The sequence below is a fragment of the Coregonus clupeaformis genome, chromosome 19 (assembly GCF_020615455.1).
Source record: "Coregonus clupeaformis isolate EN_2021a chromosome 19, ASM2061545v1, whole genome shotgun sequence".
Classification (NCBI taxonomy): Eukaryota; Metazoa; Chordata; class Actinopteri; order Salmoniformes; family Salmonidae; genus Coregonus; species Coregonus clupeaformis.
In genome coordinates this window covers 30,795,257-30,813,319 of record NC_059210.1, presented here as the reverse complement: position 1 = coordinate 30,813,319, position 18,063 = coordinate 30,795,257, and the positions used below count along the sequence as shown (strand labels likewise).

Genomic DNA, 18,063 nt, shown 5'->3' with positions numbered 1-18,063 from the left:
TTTTTACATGGGCTTACTGTACACAAGTGGCAAACACATAAGATTTCTGTTTGTTTTTACAAGTGCTACATGTAAATGCACAAGATTTCTGTTTTGTCTTTTTGTACAAGTGCTAAATGCACAGTTTTTGTTTGTTTTGCAACATGCATTTAGCCTACAGTGAACAATAAACATTTATTTCTCCAGCTTCATGTCCTGAGCATTGTGTTTTCTATTTTTCTACGTAGTGTTTAGTGACTGTTCAGTAGTGTTTTTTATTTTGATTGACTCGGGGCACGATTTGACAACATAGTTCAGTTTTGAGCACAGATTGAACTGTTTTGAGGTGAAAGTTTGGTTTTGCAAGAAGAGTCTGAGGTTTTGTGAATGTAGCTTGAAAATTGGGTTTTGTGTTCACAGTTAAGAGAAAAGGAGAGCAGCTTTCAAGAAATGTGTCTTAGCAATCGAGAAAAACTAATTCCTGCAGTCAAATGACCAAATCGCCCTCTAGTGGCCTCATGGGTGAAATTTTATTAATATCTTTCATAATTTCATAATTAACATTATTTTAAAAAACCTGCTGAAAATCCAGTGTTTCTATGTAAAACGGTTAGTTAGTTATATTTCAGTGCAAATTGGGATGCAGACTCAAACATGATTTTATTCAATTTAATAAATGCCATTTAGCAGACGCTTTTAACCAAAGTGACTTACAGTCATGCATGCATACATTTTACGTATGGGTGGCCCAGGGTATTGAACCCACAATCCTGGCGTTGCAAGTGATAACGTCAAGGAAGGGAGGATATCATTAATTTGTTAGAAAATGTTATTAATGTCATACAACTTCATTAAAGAGGCATAATATAGATGGAATACTTTAACACTGTGCTCTCTACAAGGGGTAGTCATAAAATACTGTCAAAACACCTTCCATCATGACATAGTCTATATACCATCACCCATCGTCATCAAATTCATCATTCCATTTCAATTCTTATACAAAACAAGACATGGAAAAACATAACATATAAGGATAATCCAGAAATCCAGAAATGTGCCTAAAACTATGAATTACAAACATTGAACTGAAAGTGCAGTAGGAACAATGAGATAGCTACCTACAGTTCAACAAAACACCAAGGAAAAGAGCTTGGTTGGACAACAAAATCACTGGCAAAGCATTATGAGGGCGGCGGGCCTTGCAGTGGTTGAACACCTTCCCTGAGTTTGAACTGTAACGACCCTTTACTGTGAGACAAACCTGGCAATACAAGACTAAATAGTCCGTTTGTGTATCAGTGCTGGTTGGAGTCTCAGTGGGGACTGGTATTATGTACAGTATGAGGAGATGAAGACAGTGCAGTAGTCTACAGTTCACTAGAACTATACAGTGGACACTATGAGAGCAGAACTGGCTAATGCTAACTAGCATCCAGGCTAGGGTCGTGTAACAGTGCACCGTTTGTGTTGAATGGAGAAGTTGACTAGTATGGGCTATCTGTTGTACTGTAGTTGTGCTCTTTACTATTATTGTCCTCTGGTTTTCGTAGAATGGAAGTTGAGGATAGGTTTACCGATTGCAGTAGACACTGTATTTCCGATGCAGAGGGGGGAAGCCCAAATTCCGCACCCCCGGTTCTGAGGTGCCGCAGTTAGGGCGAGCCTTTGCGATGGGGTAACGGATGCTCCCGTCAGCCAACCAGCCTGCGTCGCAGCGGTCCAATCCCATGAACCGCCAGGCGGCATAGAGCTGGCCCACCTTTGCGATGAGACCGCCGTCTGTGGTGCAGGCCGTCACCGCTTCGGTGAAGTTGAGCTTCTGGGGATGTTTCAGGAAGTATACTGTCCCTATGACAGAAAAGAGAGACAGGAGATAATAGTAAGTACTGAGCATGTCTAAGGAGGGGACAGATTAAAACAAAGTTTGACAATTCCAATCATTCACATTTCTCAATTACAAGTCCTGTTACACTTCTTTTTGCGGAAGTGTTTTGTATTGTTTTCATTTTACATTACATTTTAGTCATTTAGCAGACGCTCTTATCCAGAGCGACTTTTACAGTTAGTGAGTGCACACATTTTCAAGGTGAGATGTTTTTTGGAGACCAATACGCACACACAAACACATGCACACACAGACACACACTCAGACCCACACACACACACACACACTGACCCTTTGGGGCGGCTGAGAAACAGAAGGCGTCAAAGAGGTGGAGGTGGCGGTGGCGTTGTCCGTAACTACGGAGACCGGGGGATAAGTCCACGCCCCCACAGGCCTCCCGCGGTGTGGTGATTGGGTACTGAGCAGTCCCGTCTGCCAACCAACCAGCGTTGCACCAGTCTAGCCCCTCCTCCCAGGTGGCAAAGAGCTGCTCAAAGGTGGCCAGGGTTGAGTCCTGCTCCTCACAAGCATGTTGGGCCCCCAGGAAGTTGAAATGGTAGCGTCCCTTCTTGGAACGGTAGGGAAATACCACTCCTATAACGGGGATAAAGTGAGACATTTGCTGGAGGGGTTAAAGTGCTATTGGATCCAGCAACTGTCCTTGCAGTGACAAATGCCAGTCATGACAGTCGTAAGGACAATAGGTTAAAGGTCATTTAAAAAACAGACCACAGCTTGAACTAGGGATGTGAACGTTTAAACGTTTAAACAAAATTGGGATCGTTACCGTTTAGATAAACTCCTTAACCGAATGTTGTTGTTTTTTTTACTAAATTAAAAACACAGTGCAGTTAAAAGGTCCCGATCATCATCATAAACGGAACATGTTTAATTAAACAAATACCTAATGCAACAAAGCTGTAAGGTTAGTAAAATATATATATCTTTCAAATTATTTTCCACGGATATAAAGCACTCCGCACTCCATCGTCGTTAACAGTTGGAAAAATAGCAGAGAGTGAGACAGGGAAGCGACAGCAGCGAAGTCCTGTATGGCAATACTTTGAGAAGTTAAATGAGAAGGTGGTGAAATGCAAACTTTGCGAGGTGGAATTGAGCTACAGTGGCAGTACAGGTGCAATGCTTAATCATCTGAAAGGGAGGCACTGTGAGACCCAAACCATTGCTGGCAGCAGCGCAGGCCCCCAACAATAGACATTAGAAAGGCTCTTCACTTCAAAGAAGTGCGATAAAGGACGGAGTGAGAAAATCACAGCGCTGATTACAGAAATGATGGCAGTTGATATGCAGCCATTGTCAATGGTAGAGGATGTCCCCTTCAATGCCCTGATGGCATGTACAGTGCCTTGCAAAAGTATTCATCCCCCTTGGCGTTTTTCCTATTTTGTTTCATTACAACCTTTAATTTAAATGGATTTTTATTTGGATTTAATGTAATGGACATACACAAAATAGTCCAAATTGGTGAAGTGAAATTAAGAAAATTACTTGTTTCCAAAAATTCTAAAAAATAAATAACGGAAAAGTGGTGCGTGCATATGTATTCACCCCCTTTGCTATGAAGCCCCTAAATAAGATCTGGTGCAACCAATTACCTTCAGAAGTCACATAATTAGTTTAAAAAGTCCACCTGTGTGCAATCTAAGTGTCACATGATCTGTCACATCCTCTCAGTATATATACACCTGTTCTGAAAGGCCCCAGAGTCTGCAACACCACTAAGCAAGGGGCACAACCAAGCAAGCGACACCATGAAGACCAAGGAGCTCTCCAAACAGGTCAGACAAAGTTGTGGAGAAGTACAGATCAGGGTTGGGTTATAAAAAAATATCAGAAACTTTGAACATCCCATGGAGCACCATTAAATCCATTATTTAAAAAATGGAAAGAATATGGCACCACAACAAACCTCCCAAGAGAGGGCCGCCCACCAAAACCCACAGACCAGGCAAGGAGGGCATTAATCAGAGAGGCAACAAAGAGACCAAAGATAACCCTGAAGGAGCTGCAAAGCTCCACAGCAGAGATTGGAGTATCTGTCCATAGGACCACTTTAAGCCGTACACTCCACAGAGCTGGGTTTTACGGAACAGTGGCCAGTAAAAAGAAAACAATAAGCAAACATGTTTGGTGTTCACCAAAAGGCATGTGGGATACTCCCCAAACATATGGAAGAAGGTACTCTGGTCAGATGAGACTAAAATTGAGCTTTTTGGCCATCAAGGAAAATGCTATGTCTGGCGCAAACCCAACACCTCTCATCACCCTGAGAACACCATCCCTACGTGGTGTGTGTGAACAGATGATCTCTGCATGTGTAGTTCCCACCGTAAAGCATGGAGGAGGAGGTGTTATGGTGTGGGGGTGCTTTGCTGGTGACACTGTCTGCGATTTATTTAGAATTCAAGGCACACTTAACCAGCATGGCTACCATAGCATTCTGCAGCGATACGCCATCACATCTGGTTTGGGCTTTCAACAGGACAATGACCCAACACACCTCCAGGCTGTGTTAGGGCTATTTTACCAAGAAGGAGAATGATGGAGTGCTGCATCAGATGACCTGGCCTCCACAATCCCCCGACCTCAACCCAATTAAGATGGTTTGGGAACTCCTTCAAGACTGTTGGAAAAGCATTCCAGGTGAAGCTGGTTGAGAGAATGCCAAGAGTGTGCAAAGCTGTCATCAAGGGAAAGGGTGGCTATTTGAAGAATCTCAAATATAAAATATTTCTGGTTACTACATGATTCCATATGTGTTATTTCATAGTTTTGATGTCTTCACATCATATATTCTACAATGTAAAAAATTGTAAAAATAAAGAAAAAGCCTTGAATGAGTAGGTGTGTCCAAACTTTTGACTGGTAGTGTATATATTATCGTTTAAATATTTAAACTATTAAAAAAATGGCTGTTTAAATGTCAAGAAAATGTTTACATTTGTCACTTCCCTATACTGAACGGAGTGACCCCTGTGATCTGTTGAGGGAGCAGACAGACAAAAACACACACCTCGCAGCTCCAGCTCCACCGTCACGCTCTCGTCTTCCAGCCCGTCGATGACCTCACAGCGGTAGCGGCCCGTGTCGTTCTCGTGCAGCTCGTTGATCACCAACGACATGTCCCCCGGCGCAGCCCGACGCAGGCGCACCCGCCCCTGGAAGCTGCCGTAGCTACGGTGACGGTTGCCCATGGCGACCATCACGTCTGTTTCGCGGGCGGTCTTACCGGCGCCGTTGGCGGGTAGCCAAGACCATTTGACCCGGGTCCGGCGGGGCCCGTTGATCTCGGGCTCGTAGCGGTAGTGACAGGGCAGGGTGATGTTACTGCCCCTGGCCGCCAACACCGAGGGCTGGGAGGACTCCACGTGGAGACGCACCCCGTTAAAGTAGACTGGAGAAGACACAGACAAGGACAGGACACAGGATAGATAAGAGTTATTTGGTACAGTAGATACTGGATAGGAACCAGGAATTTTTCCTGACCATATGATCAGACCAGAGCCCCAGTAGAAAGTAGGAACTTGGGTCTGCCTTCAGTGTATTTGGGTCTTCCCAGGTAATCAGACCGTTTTTGGAACTCTTGGGAATGGTGCACCTATAATATCTAAACTGCTCTCAGTTGTGCAGCTGTATTTACAAAACATACTGTGTAGCACATGTTGAATAAATGAATGCCACTCCAGATGGTGTGTTGTCTGCTACACCTTAGGCATGGTCAGGATTGTCACACTCAATGGAATGGAATTTGATCCTATATGTGAGTGGGCTCCACTTAAGATCATTATACCCTTTTAACATTATCGTGCCAATCCAAACCAAACTGTGCTAGCTCTGATATTTTCTTTTCCAGCAGTTTCAGCAAACTTTGGTGGATGCATAATCAGGTCAGCCCAGTACAGCTTGGCTCAGCTTGGCTAGACTCTGTAGTGTGAACAGGGTATCTGTGTATTAATGAATATACTGTATTACATACTCTCTCTGTTGCCATCGCCATTCATGATGTTATGGTAGAAGAAGCCGTTGTTGTATATGGGGGCGGCATGGTTGCAGATCCAGAAGACCAGTAGGGGGTGTAGTGAGCTCAACATCCTCACAGTGGAGCACTGGATCTGACTTCTTCTGAAAGGGATTCATGTCAGCACAGGCTTTAAAGACACCATTTACAATTGGTGAAATGAATGGACTCGACTCGGACTTGGACTCGATGGTCCAACATGGTTAATTCCACTCAATTGTCTCCTATCTTATCAAATCCATAGCCGCGGGAGTAGTTGGGGGTGGGTTATATTTGGTTTAAAGGTTTGTGGAATGGCGTGTACAATGTTATACTCAACCTCATCATACATAGGCTACATTGACTAATTTAGCCTACTTGTGGAACAGTGCAACATGAAATAGATGCATAATACACACTATCAAGGCCGACTCCAAATACTGACATCAATGTGAAATATCAACATCAATGTGAAAGTAACCGGAGCATAAAACAGCTGCCAGCTAAATCCTACACATGCCCTGAAATAAAAGGCATACACCAAAGGAATTACTCAGGCCTACAATCGACGAAGAGGTATAAAGACAAACAAACTCCACCAAGGAATGAAGACAGATCTACACATTAAGGCCGCGCCCGTGATTCAGCATCGCTGAATGGACAGCGCCTTGGTATAGTGGAGCTCTGTTGGGTGAATGGACAGCCTCTCTGTAGCTAAAATTAGGCTATTCAGTTTTTGGGCAATTATACATTTTCTGGGCACAGTTCAGTAGCCAACAATGCTTATATGAAAATCATAACTGGCACGCAGATCTTTAGAAATTGTTGGATCAACTGTAAATTGTCACTCATATGAAAAAGACCCCCTGCTATAGGCCATATGAAGTCACCCTTGTGGAACGGCGCATACAGTGTACTATTACAGTGTCATTGTCTCGTGCTTTCCCCACCAACATTGTTGCTCTGCATTCAGAGATGTTCCTTATACAGTGAGGGAAAAAAGTATTTGATCCCCTGCTGATTTTGTACGTTTACCCACTGACAAAGAAATTATCAGTTTATAATTTTAATGGTAGGTTTATTTGAACAGTGAGAGACAGAATAACAACAAAGAAATCCAGAAAAAATGCATGTCAAAGATGTTATAAATTGATTTGCAGGGGAATAAGTATTTGACCCCCTCTCAATCAGAAAGATTTCTGGCTCCCAAGTGTCTTTTATACAGGTAACGAGCTGAGATTAGGAGCACACTCTTAAAGGGAGTGCTCCTAATCTTAGCTTGTTACCTGTATAAAAGACACCTGTCCACAGAAGAAATCAATCAATCAGATTCCAAACTCTCCACCATGGCCAAGACCAAAGAGCTCTCCAAGGATGTCAGGGACAGGATTGTAGACCTACACAAGGCTGGAATGGGCTACAAGACCATCGCCAAGCAGCTTGGTGAGAAGGTGACAACAGTTGGTGCGATTATTCACAAATGGAAGAAACACAAAAGACCTGTCAATCTCCCTCGGCCTGGGGCTCCATGCAATATCTCACCTCGTGGAGTTGCAATGATCATGAGAACGGTGAGGAATCAGCCCAGAACTACACGGGAGGATCTTGTCAATGATCTCAAGGCAGCTGGGGCCATAGTCACCAAGAAAACAATTGGTAACACACTACGCCGTGAAGGACTGAAATCCTGCAGCGCCCGCAAGGTCCCCCTGCTCAAGAAAGCACATATACAGGGCCGTCTGAAGTTTGCCAATGAACATCTGAATGATTCAGAGGAGAACTGGGTGAAAGTGTTGTGGTCAGATGAGACCAAAATCGAGCTCTTTGGCAAACTCAACTCGCCGTGTTTGGAGGAGGAGGAATGCTGCCTATGACCCCAAGAACACCATCCCCACCGTCAAACATGGAGGTGGAAACATTATGCTTTGGAGGTGTTTTTCTGCTAAGGGGACAGGACAACTTCACCGCATCAAAGGGACGATGGACGGGGCCATGTACCGTCAAGAAGAAGCACATTAAGGTCCTGGAGTGGCCTAGCCAGTCTCCAGACCTTAATCCCATAGAAAATCTGTGGAGGGAGTTGAAGGTTCGAGTTGCCAAACGTCAGCCTCGAAACCTTAATGACTTGGAGAAGATCTGCAAAGAGGAGTGGAACAAAATCCCTCCTGAGATGTGTGCAAACCTGGTGGCCAACTACAAGAAACATCTGACCTCTGTGATTGCCAACAAGGGTTTTGCCACCAAGTACTAAGTCATGTTTTGCAGAGGGGTCAAATACTTATTTCCCTCATTAAAATGCAAATCAATGTATAAAATTTGGACATGCGTTTTTCTGGATTTTGTTGTTGTTATTCTGTCTCTCACTGTTCAAATAAACCTACCATTAAAATTATAGGCTGATCATGTCTTTGTCAGTGGGCAAACGTACAAAATCAGCAGGGAATCAAATACTTTTTTCCCTCACTGTAAGGTGTGCACCCAACTAATTTTTGTATTTGCCTGTCTGCGTTATTCGCCAGGGAAGGGAAACATTCTGCGAATATTGAAGCATTGCATCAATAAGGTGTTTCTGAGAATATTGAAACATATCAACAAACGAGGCGGCTCTGAGAATATTGAAACATTTTGGATCAACAAGACTGCTCCGAGAATATTAATATTGCAACATAGTAGCCAACGCGGAGGCCGCCTACAAAAAAATTTCCTCGGGCCAACTTCTCTGTCTGACATTATTGTGTTGCCTATGCAGCATCTGGGTGCTCAATATATACCCCAAAAAAAACTACCCTACATCCACACTATAGATAAATAACTTAGCAAAATGTAATGATGTTTTGCCAGCAAGATTGATCTGTTAGAATATCACATTTAATTCAGGAAGCTGGACAAGTAAGACTGATAGAGTGAGAGGTGGAAATGCATTATACCAGAGGCAGGTAGGCTACAGGTAGGGATGAAGGCAGAGGATGATGATGTAGGCCTACAGCAAGAAGCTACAAAGTTAGCCCAACTAGGTAATCATTAACTATTTGCATTATCTCAATTGTCATTCTGTCACTGCATGACAATGCACATTTGTTATAGCCTACAACTGTTATTGTCTTTGAAGCCAAAAACAAGACATGTATTTTGGGGAAATGCTCTAAATAGCAAGTTGTTCAGTTGTTTATTTTCATACCAATAGGCCTACATGAAACCAAAATTGCACTAGCCTACTGGGCTTATTATTATTATTTCTGGCGGCAGGTGGGGAGGCCCCCAACCAAAACCCAAAGGCTATAGCCGGTGCTGCTCAGATAGAACATGGCATAAGCCATGGCAAAATGTGTAGAATAGCACGAGATGTTTTCCAATTTGTAAGTCGCTCTGGATAAGAGCGTCTGCTAAATGATGTAAATGTAAATGTAAATGTGCTTAAAAAAATAACCCTGGCCTACAGCACATGACAAAAAGTCACAAAATCACATACAGTATGTGCTTTCATGTTGAAGTATTACATTTCTGAAAAAAAAAAAAAAAAAGTCCCATAATAAAAAGAAATCGAAATACAGGCTTGAATTGTTCAGTCACAGTGTATAGTCCAGCAGCTAATGCTGTTTTCACGTGCTATCGGAGTTATCGTCAGTTCCTATTTCGGACTGGGAAGTTTCACTTGACCCTCCAAGGGGGCACTGAGAAAATGTTGTTGCCCGAATTGCCGAGTGTCACCACTGACCTTTTACCCTTTCAACCAACGGATGACAACAAGTCGGTTTTTGACAATAATATGGGTAATGTAGCTAGTTTTGCCATAATGTCAATGTTAAGCAAGCTAGCTAACTTTACTATAAGCAATGTTAGCTAGCTTATCAAGCTAGTTAAAATCATATTGGGTGAATATATATTGTTCAGACCAAAAAGCACGTCAAATTTGTGTGAAATCTGTGTCAAGTGTCAAATTTGAGGTGAATTGTGGACTTTGTGATAGAGGCACCAAATTTTATATTTTATGATAGAAGTCTAAAACCCACCCCCTTACCCCTTCAAAAAACAAACAAAGGCATATGGTTTTCAACCTGTCAGTTGGAGCTGTAGTCGGACCCTGAAAGCGACAAACTTCCACAGGTGTGTGGGCTACTTTGTTTTGTCATCAAAATACATCATGCATCCTAATTTGCTATATTATTGTTGTACTGTTTTCAATAGGTCACCAGAAGATGCAGACAGGTCCCAGAACAGCTGATAGAAGAATTAATGACTAATTATTAATGACTAATTATTACACCCTGAAACTGTGTGAAAAGTGTTAGAATCATAAGACTATAATCTGATAATGTGCGTAGCTTAGTTAGAAGTACAATGAGGCAGTCAGAATATTGTGAGAACGCCGATAACTGAGGAATGCAGCCTGCCCGAGCAGGGAGTAAACTATGATAAGAACATGTGTGTGTGACCTGATGGTCAGGAGAGCAGAGGAAAACATGAGCTAAACTCATGTACAGTGGAAATATACAGCCTGCCTAAAGCGGGGTGGGATTTTTGTATGACGTGTGTGTATAAAAGATGGACTCTGAAATTGTGATAACAGAATTCTCAATTAATAAAGATCTCTGACTATTGCAACTGGGAGCTCTGTCCGTTTCTTGATCCAAAAGCCTTACAACCTTTTGGGAGATGCACAGAGACACTGAAATAGTTGAGTTCAACCATTGAGAGTAAAAAATTATCTTAACAACAGCCTGTTTGCAGGGTGGACCATCGTGGCATAACCTGTCTGCTGTCTATTCATTACAGTAAACCATGATTATCTACAGGGCAGACTATAGGCCTAGGCGTCTCAATTTTAGCTAGCTAACGTTAGCATTACTAGCTATTTTTGATGAACTTGGCTAGCTAATAGCAACATTGTCATCGCTCTAAAATAAATTTGACAACATCATAATGATGGCATAGCTGTTTTCTTAAGTGATAATGCCCTCGAAGCCAGTGTTTGGAGGATATACAGCAAACCGTGCCAATATATCCTCCAAACACCGGCTTCAAGGGCATTATCTCTTTTATACAACGGGTTACCAACATATCAATCAAATTTATTTATAAAGCCCTTTTTACATCAGCAGATGTCACAAAGTGCTATACAGAAACCCAGCCTAAAACCCCAAACAGCAAGCAATGCAGATGTAGAAGCACAGTGGCTAGGAAAAACTCCATAGAAAGGAACCTAGGAAGAAACCTAGAGAGGAACCAGGCTCTGAGGGGTGGCCAGTCCTCTTCTGGCTGTGCCGGGTGGAGATTATAAGAGTACATGGCCATTTAAGGCCAGATTGTTCTTCAATATGTTCAAACGTTCATAGATGACCAGCAGGGTCAAATAACAATCAGTGGTTGTAGAGGGTGCAACAGGTCAGTACCTCAGGAGTAAATGTCAGTTGGCTTTTCAAAGCCGAGCATTCAGAGGTCGAGACAGCAGGTGCGGTAGAGAGAGAGTCGAAAACAGCAGGTCCGGGACAAGGTAGCACGTCCGGTGAACAGGTCAGGGTTCCCTAGCCGCAGGCAGAACAGTTGAAACTGGAGCAGCAGCACGACCAGGTGGACTGGGGACAGCCAGGAGTCATCAGGCCAGGTAGTCCGGAGGCATGATCCTAGGGCTCAGGTCCTCCGGGAGGGGAGGGAGAGAGAGAGAATTAGAGGGAGCATACTTAAATTCACACAGGACACCAGATAAGACAGGAGAATTACACCAGATATAACAGACTGACCCTACCCCCCCGGCACATAGACTATTGAAGCAGAGATACTGGAGACTGAGACAGGGGTGGGTCGGGGGACACTGTGGCCCCGTCCCCGGACAGGGCCAACCAGGCAGGATATAACTCCACCGACTTTGCCAAAGCACAGCCCCCACACCACTAGAGGGATATCAACAGACCACCAACCTACTACCCTGAGACAAGGCTGAGTATAGCCCACGAAGATCTCCTCCACCGCACGAGCCCGAGGGGGCGCAAATCCGGACAGGAAGATCACGTCTGTGACTCAACCCACTCAAGTGACGCACCCCTCCTAGGGACGGCATGGAAGAGCACTAGTAAGCCAGGGACACACCATGCATAATAGGGTCAGAGGCAGAGAATCCCAGTGGAGAGAGGGGAGCCGGTCAGGCAGAGACAGCATGGGCGGTCGTCAGATTGAAAACAGGTTGAAAACCACATATTCAAATAATGATTGACAATTTCATCCTTCCATGAGATATAGCCCATAGTCGACACAAATCTAGGGTTGTTACCCAAGGTGGCTGGTCGTTCATTCTATCGGTTAGGTTGCCAGAGACGCGACCCAGTTGTTAAGTATTTTTATTCTAAATATATGGACACTACCCAGTCGTTTGTTCTAAATTTTCCATTGCCATGATGGCTGGCAAAGTTCTTATCCCTTGTTTGCTAGCTAGCCAACTTTGGCTAACATAGTCACGTCAAACACTGCAGCCAGAATAACAGTAAAGTAGCTGCATTTGCATTTGTTTAAGCTGTTTTCTATTGACATTTGTTGGTATACATACAGAAGAATCAGCTAATGATGCGAGATTTCGCCTGGCTTGTTTCCAAGCCACACTTTCGACTAAATCTTCCTCAGTGCCAATCGAAAATGCATTGAGTAGAACTTTTAGTCGGGCATCAGTCTTCAAAATAACGTTCAAAACTAAACGTGCAACCCATGAATAGCATGTTCTTTACGTTTAATAATATATAGATGAATAACTATCTCTAAACCAGTGTTTCCCAAACTCGGTCTTCGGAACCAAAAGGGGGGCACGTTTTGGTTTTTGCCCTAGCACTACACAGCTGATTCAAGTAATCAACTAATCATCAAGCTTTGATCATTTGAATCAGCTGTGTAGTGTTAGGGCAAAAAACAAAACGTCCACCCCTTGGGGTCCCAAGGACCGAGTTTGGGAAACTCTGCTCTAGACACTTACTTCTTGAATGGTTACTGCCGCTGCTGGGTGAAAGATGGATGGATGGAGGATCAAGCTGCTGGCAAATCCACGTATCTACATAGCCTGATTTGCAATGTAGTCCAATGCGAAGTGTGCTCAAATGCCCATGGATTGAATTTCTCTGGCCAAATCAGACGAAGTGATTGTTCGGATGGAAGACAGTGCAAAGAAACATTTGCTGCCTTGCAGCCAACACAATTTATCTTGGTTTTGCTCATTGCTTTAAAGTAGGAAGTAACTCCAGAAATGTTTGGTCTTTGGTAGCTTAACTCTGCACGCTGCCAACAATGAGGAATGGAATGTCAATATGATCGGGCGGGGCCAGCAGCAGTGTAACAGGATATTTAAGCAATAAGGCCTGAGGAGGTATGGTATATGGCCAATATTCCATTGCTAAGGGCTGTTCTTATGCACTACACAACGCAGAGTGCCTGGAAACAGCCCTTAGCCGTGGTATATTGGCCATATCCACAAACCTCTGAGGTTCCTTATTGCTATTATAAAACTGGTTACTAACATAAATAGACCAGGCACTGTATATGTATCCTTTAAGGTTTATGCAGAAATGTGGTGAAAATATAATAGTGATGCGCAGGTCAGCTGTTTGTTCACCCGCACCCGCCCGCATTTGCTAAAAACCCATCCGCAACCGCCTGACTATATGTGAGAAAGTGAAAATCTGATGCTCGCACCCGGCCCTAACCCGCTAATATAGAAAACATGCTGTACAGTCGGAGATGCCAAAGCAATTTTTTGCCAGGGCTTTTTAGATAGGCCTATGTTGCTGCTTATAATTTCCAACAATTTGGTAGGCTATTTGTTCGTCAACTTGTCAATAATTAGATACATGCAGTTTGTCTTCTGTCATTACTTGCTGCTCTAGAAATAAACCCTTGCTTACCAGAATAATGCCATAAATCGATAGAATGAATCCTTGAATCTAGTTGACATTGGTAAAGTTCTCTCTCATCTCTTCTTCTCTCCAGCAGCAAAGACGTAGGTTTGACAAGTTTTAAGGAAATTAAAAGCTGTGAAAACTACCCAACATGTTTCTGATAAGATTTCAGTTAGACTTGGATGCATATTTTATGTGGTTGAAATACTATCAGCTTTTATAAATAAATGATAAACAGCTTCTATCTCCAGGCCATCAGACTGTTAAACAGTCACTACTAGCCGGTCTGAACCATAGTCACTGTTACTAGCCGGCTACCACTTGGCTACCCTGCACCTTACAGACTGCTTTGCCCTATGTACATAGAGTCATTGAACACTGGTCACTTTAATAATGTTTACATACAGTCCCTAACTGCACATTCATTCTCTCAAGATAAATAATATTTCTCCACGCCTGTTCCCAAGTCAAAATGTACATTTGGTGTATAATTTACTGCAAGAAATGCTTAATTCTGCAGGAGTTAATATTATATTAGGCTATGTGCAGTGGCGACCTGTCATTCAGGGCAGGTGGGGCAGAGTATATTATTTTGGCATTAAAACGTGTCACATGTCAGTTTGCAAACAATATACAAAATCAAAAAAATCATTGAGTTAATAAACCCACATACAAACAGTCAATTTTTTTGCTTTCTTGAGTAAGGCAGCTCCCAAATGCAGGTGTTTCAGCCTAGCTAAGTGCTTTCTGTGGTGGTGGGGCAGCTAGCGGAAAATACGGAGCGTAGGGGTTGGTAATGTTTTCTAGTTGCACCGTGATTGGCTCAATGTTCTGTCACTCATGGGGACACTACGTCACTGCAAAATCGATGGGTAGAACTCGAAAATTCAAGCCCCTTGGGTGCTGCCATAGAGTTACATTAGAAGTGCCGATCCAAGAAGGCACAAGGTCATTTCACCACTGGCTATGTCAGAGGTTACAGTCAGTGTCCAGATTTCAGGCTACTATTCAATTTAACCCATCTGAACAGTAGCCTACAGTTCCCTTGACGTGCCATATTTAAGTCAGTCTTGTGACTGTAGAATCTGTATAGCACCTCACAATCATTACATTTTAGTCACTTAGCAGACGCTCTTATCCAGAGTGACTTACAGTTAGTGAGTGCATACATTATTTTTTTTCATACTGGCCCCCCATGGGAATCAAACCCACAACCCTGGCGTTGCAAATGTCATGCTCTACCAACTGAGCTACATCCCTGCCTGCCATTCCCTCACCTACCCTGGACGACTTGTGCGCCACCCCATGGGTTTCCCGGTCGCGACCAGCTACGACAGAGCCTGGATTCGAACCAGGAGCTCTAGTGGCACAGCAATGCAGTGCCTTAGACCACTGCACCACTCACACATAACACAGCCAGCACTGCTTTTATCCTCTTTTACCACTTCACGACATTTTCCCCAAGCATTAGGCTACTGTTCTGGCACTCCCTTCCATTTATTTTCAAAATCTCCATTTCACATCTTTTCTCTTACTGAATTCAACTCTTACATTGTTGTTTTTGCCTCAGTGGATGGATGTTAACTTTTTCTGCCTAAGTTCCAGGGTGTACAGTTAAACGCGTTGAAACTATACGCATTGCATGGTCTATCCATATCTGCATTGACCATGCAGCATTTATGGTGATATGGCCTCTGCAGAAGTCAGGGCATTCATACTTCTGGTGCTTCACAGAGGTTGTCAAGGATAAGAGTTTGTGTTTATACCTCCTGCCCTCAAATACGGTCAACCAATCATGTCAATGCGGAGCTATACAGAGCCCTCCGCATTGTTTCAAAATTTGAGAGGCGCACAGCGATGCGATGTGGTACCGAGCTCAATTTGGCCTATGGGTGCCCTCGGAGTCTACGCAATTGTCAAGCCATCCATACCGGGCCTCCGACCACATTTTCGGATCAAGCATAAAATGGCTCTTAGGCCCTAAAGCTTAGGCTTAGGCTACGCAGAAACACCAGATAAAAATAATGAAACAAAAAGCTAAATGTAGCCTATTTATTTAATTGCACAATAGTTATATATTTATGGTTTTTTATGCATTGTTTTCACTTTATTCAACCCACCCGCAACCCAACCGCCCTTCATCCACAGAGTGCGAATTATATCGTGACATTCAGGGATTTCTATTTTTGTAAAGACATGCCATTTAATGGTAAAGATTTGGTGTATCATTTATTGCAAGAAATGCATAAATCTGCAGGAGTTAATATTATATTAGGCTATGTGCAGTGGCGACCCGTCATTCAGGGCAATACATGTTTTCATCTTATTCTTGTCAAACAAATCACTTAAAAATGGGAAATGTTCACCACTCCAAAATAATTCCAGCATCCAAAAGTGCACTGTGCACTCGCACCATTTGATGAATGGAGAGAGACACCAGAAAAGTGTAATGACATTCGGCTTATAGCCTGAATTAATTGATTCATCTTGCTGACAAAGGACCTTTTTTTGTAGAAAGAAAAGTTGGGACACCTGAAAGGGGGCTGATATACAGGACTGTCCAGGGCTGACAAGTGCAGCCACATGGGACATATATTAAAAGCTATATATTATTCAATTATCTATTTGGCGTCACTCAAAACAGTTTAGTTTAACGTAAAAATAAGACTACTTACAAATTTAAGTTGTTCTCCGGCCAGAAAACGGACAACGTCGTGTCAATTCATGTTCCCCTGATGTTACTTTGTGAGATCTACACTGTCTGTCTGGGCAATTCTTCCCATTGGCATTTTCAGGGAGAACACGAGTTGCGACGCATTGAGAGGAAAGTGACCTCATCGTTCGCAACAACAACAAAAAAACTGGCACAAAAGCATAAACGCTGCAAGACGTTTACTATTGCATTACATAGGGATTTCACAACAATGAATGTACTTATTGATCTTTTCAATATTCCCTTTACTAGCCTACCTTAATTTACAGGTGCATTTAATGAAAAATGTAATCCAATGATTAATCAATCAGATGTATTTTATAAAGCCCTTTTTACATCAGCAGTTGTCAAAGTGTTTTACAGATATCAAGCCTAAAACCCCAAAGATCAAGCAATGGAGATGCAGAAGCACACACGCATCCAATAGTTTATGGTTTTCCCATTATCATTTTATACATCGGGGCAACCTAAATTAGGATATGTTTCTCATGACTGAGCCACATACCTTAATGTTCCTATTCATATTAAATATGTAATCCCTTGAAATTAACCAACTTTGTTTTATTACTTTGAAACAATATGCCTATGCCACAAAATAATTTCCAAAATGAATTAACTCAACTTCCAGATTAGAATAAATAGATATTAGGCCTATCAAATACGGACAAATATGAATGAGCGATCTGTATTCACATGTTCAAGACTCTCAATGAGGCTTTGGTTTATTGGTATTTTCTCTGAAAATGAAGTGGTTAGCTCAATCCTGTATTTCTGGTATGGTAAGGCAGGCTGATGAAATATATTATTTGATGTTTTGCCTCGACCTTGAATAGCACTGTCAATATTCTAACTTTGGCTCATATTTCAGTGGAGTGCTGAAATAATAGCAGCAGTGGTGGAAAACAACGACAATTCCAGGTCTCCTCAGAGACCTCTGAAGTGTGTTGATTTTCCACTGTAAAGTATAGCAGTTATCATAGTGCAGATGTGGGATGTTTTCATACTTTCCTACACATGCTAAGCCCCATAGGGAGTTAGAGGGTATATAAACTCAGCAAAAAAAGTGTAAATATTTGTATGAGCATAACAAGATTCAACAACTGAGACATAAACTGAACAAGTTCCACAGACGTGACTAACAGAAATTGAATAATGTGTCCCTGAACAAAGGGGGGGGGGGGTCAAAATCAAAAGTAAGTATCTGGTGAGGCCACCAGCTGCATTAAGTACTGCAGTGCATCTCCTCCTCATGGACTGCACCAGATTTGCCCGTTCTTGCTGTGAGATGTTACCCCACTCTTCCACCAAGGCACCTGCAAGTTCCCAGACATTTCTGGAGGGAATGGCCCTAGCCCTCACCCTCCGATCCAACAGGTCCCAGATGTGCTCAATGGATTTGAGATCCGGGCTCTTCGCTGGCCATGGCAGAACACTGACATTCCTGTCTTGCAGGAAATCATGCACAGAACGAGCAGTATAGCTGGTGGCATTGTCATGCTGGAGGGTCATGTCAGGATGAGCCTGCAGGAAGGGTACCACATGAGGGAGGAGGATGTCTTCCCTGTAACGCACAGTGTTGAGATTGCCTGCAATG

General features: G+C 42.9%; 1 protein-coding gene across 3 annotated transcripts; it reads right to left on the bottom strand.

Moving 5' to 3' along the window:
* Window positions 1–525: 525 nt before the first annotated feature.
* On the bottom strand, window positions 526–16,519 carry LOC121532120 (hyaluronan and proteoglycan link protein 3-like). 3 transcript variants are annotated; one of them, XM_041837831.2, is made up of 5 exons: window positions 16,432–16,519; window positions 5,865–6,010; window positions 4,902–5,282; window positions 2,159–2,461; window positions 526–1,830 (listed from the first exon to the last, which is right to left on the bottom strand). In XM_041837831.2, exons 2-5 carry the CDS (start codon window positions 5,977–5,979, stop codon window positions 1,553–1,555), a joined length of 1,077 nt encoding a protein of 358 aa, XP_041693765.2. In that variant the 5' UTR covers window positions 5,980–6,010; window positions 16,432–16,519; the 3' UTR covers window positions 526–1,552. The 3 variants fall into 3 exon arrangements, with proteins under 3 accessions (XP_041693765.2, XP_041693767.2, XP_041693769.2); XM_041837833.2 differs by having other exon boundaries at window positions 5,865–6,007; window positions 16,432–16,514; XM_041837835.2 differs by lacking the exon at window positions 16,432–16,519 and adding an exon at window positions 12,841–13,130.
* Window positions 16,520–18,063: the final 1,544 nt, after the last annotated feature.

Bases quoted from the DNA above. Each gene is read 5' to 3' on its own strand.
- LOC121532120 (XM_041837831.2), bottom strand. From the start codon at position 5,979: ATGTTGAGCTCACTACACCCCCTACTGGTCTTCTGGATCTGCAACCAT. The intron at 5,283-5,864 runs GTATGTAATACA...TGTCTTCTCCAG, and splicing joins TGGCGATGGCAACAGAGAGA to TCTACTTTAACGGGGTGCGT. The intron at 1,831-2,158 runs GTCAGTGTGTGT...TTTCTGTCATAG, and splicing joins TTTCTCAGCCGCCCCAAAGG to GGACAGTATACTTCCTGAAA.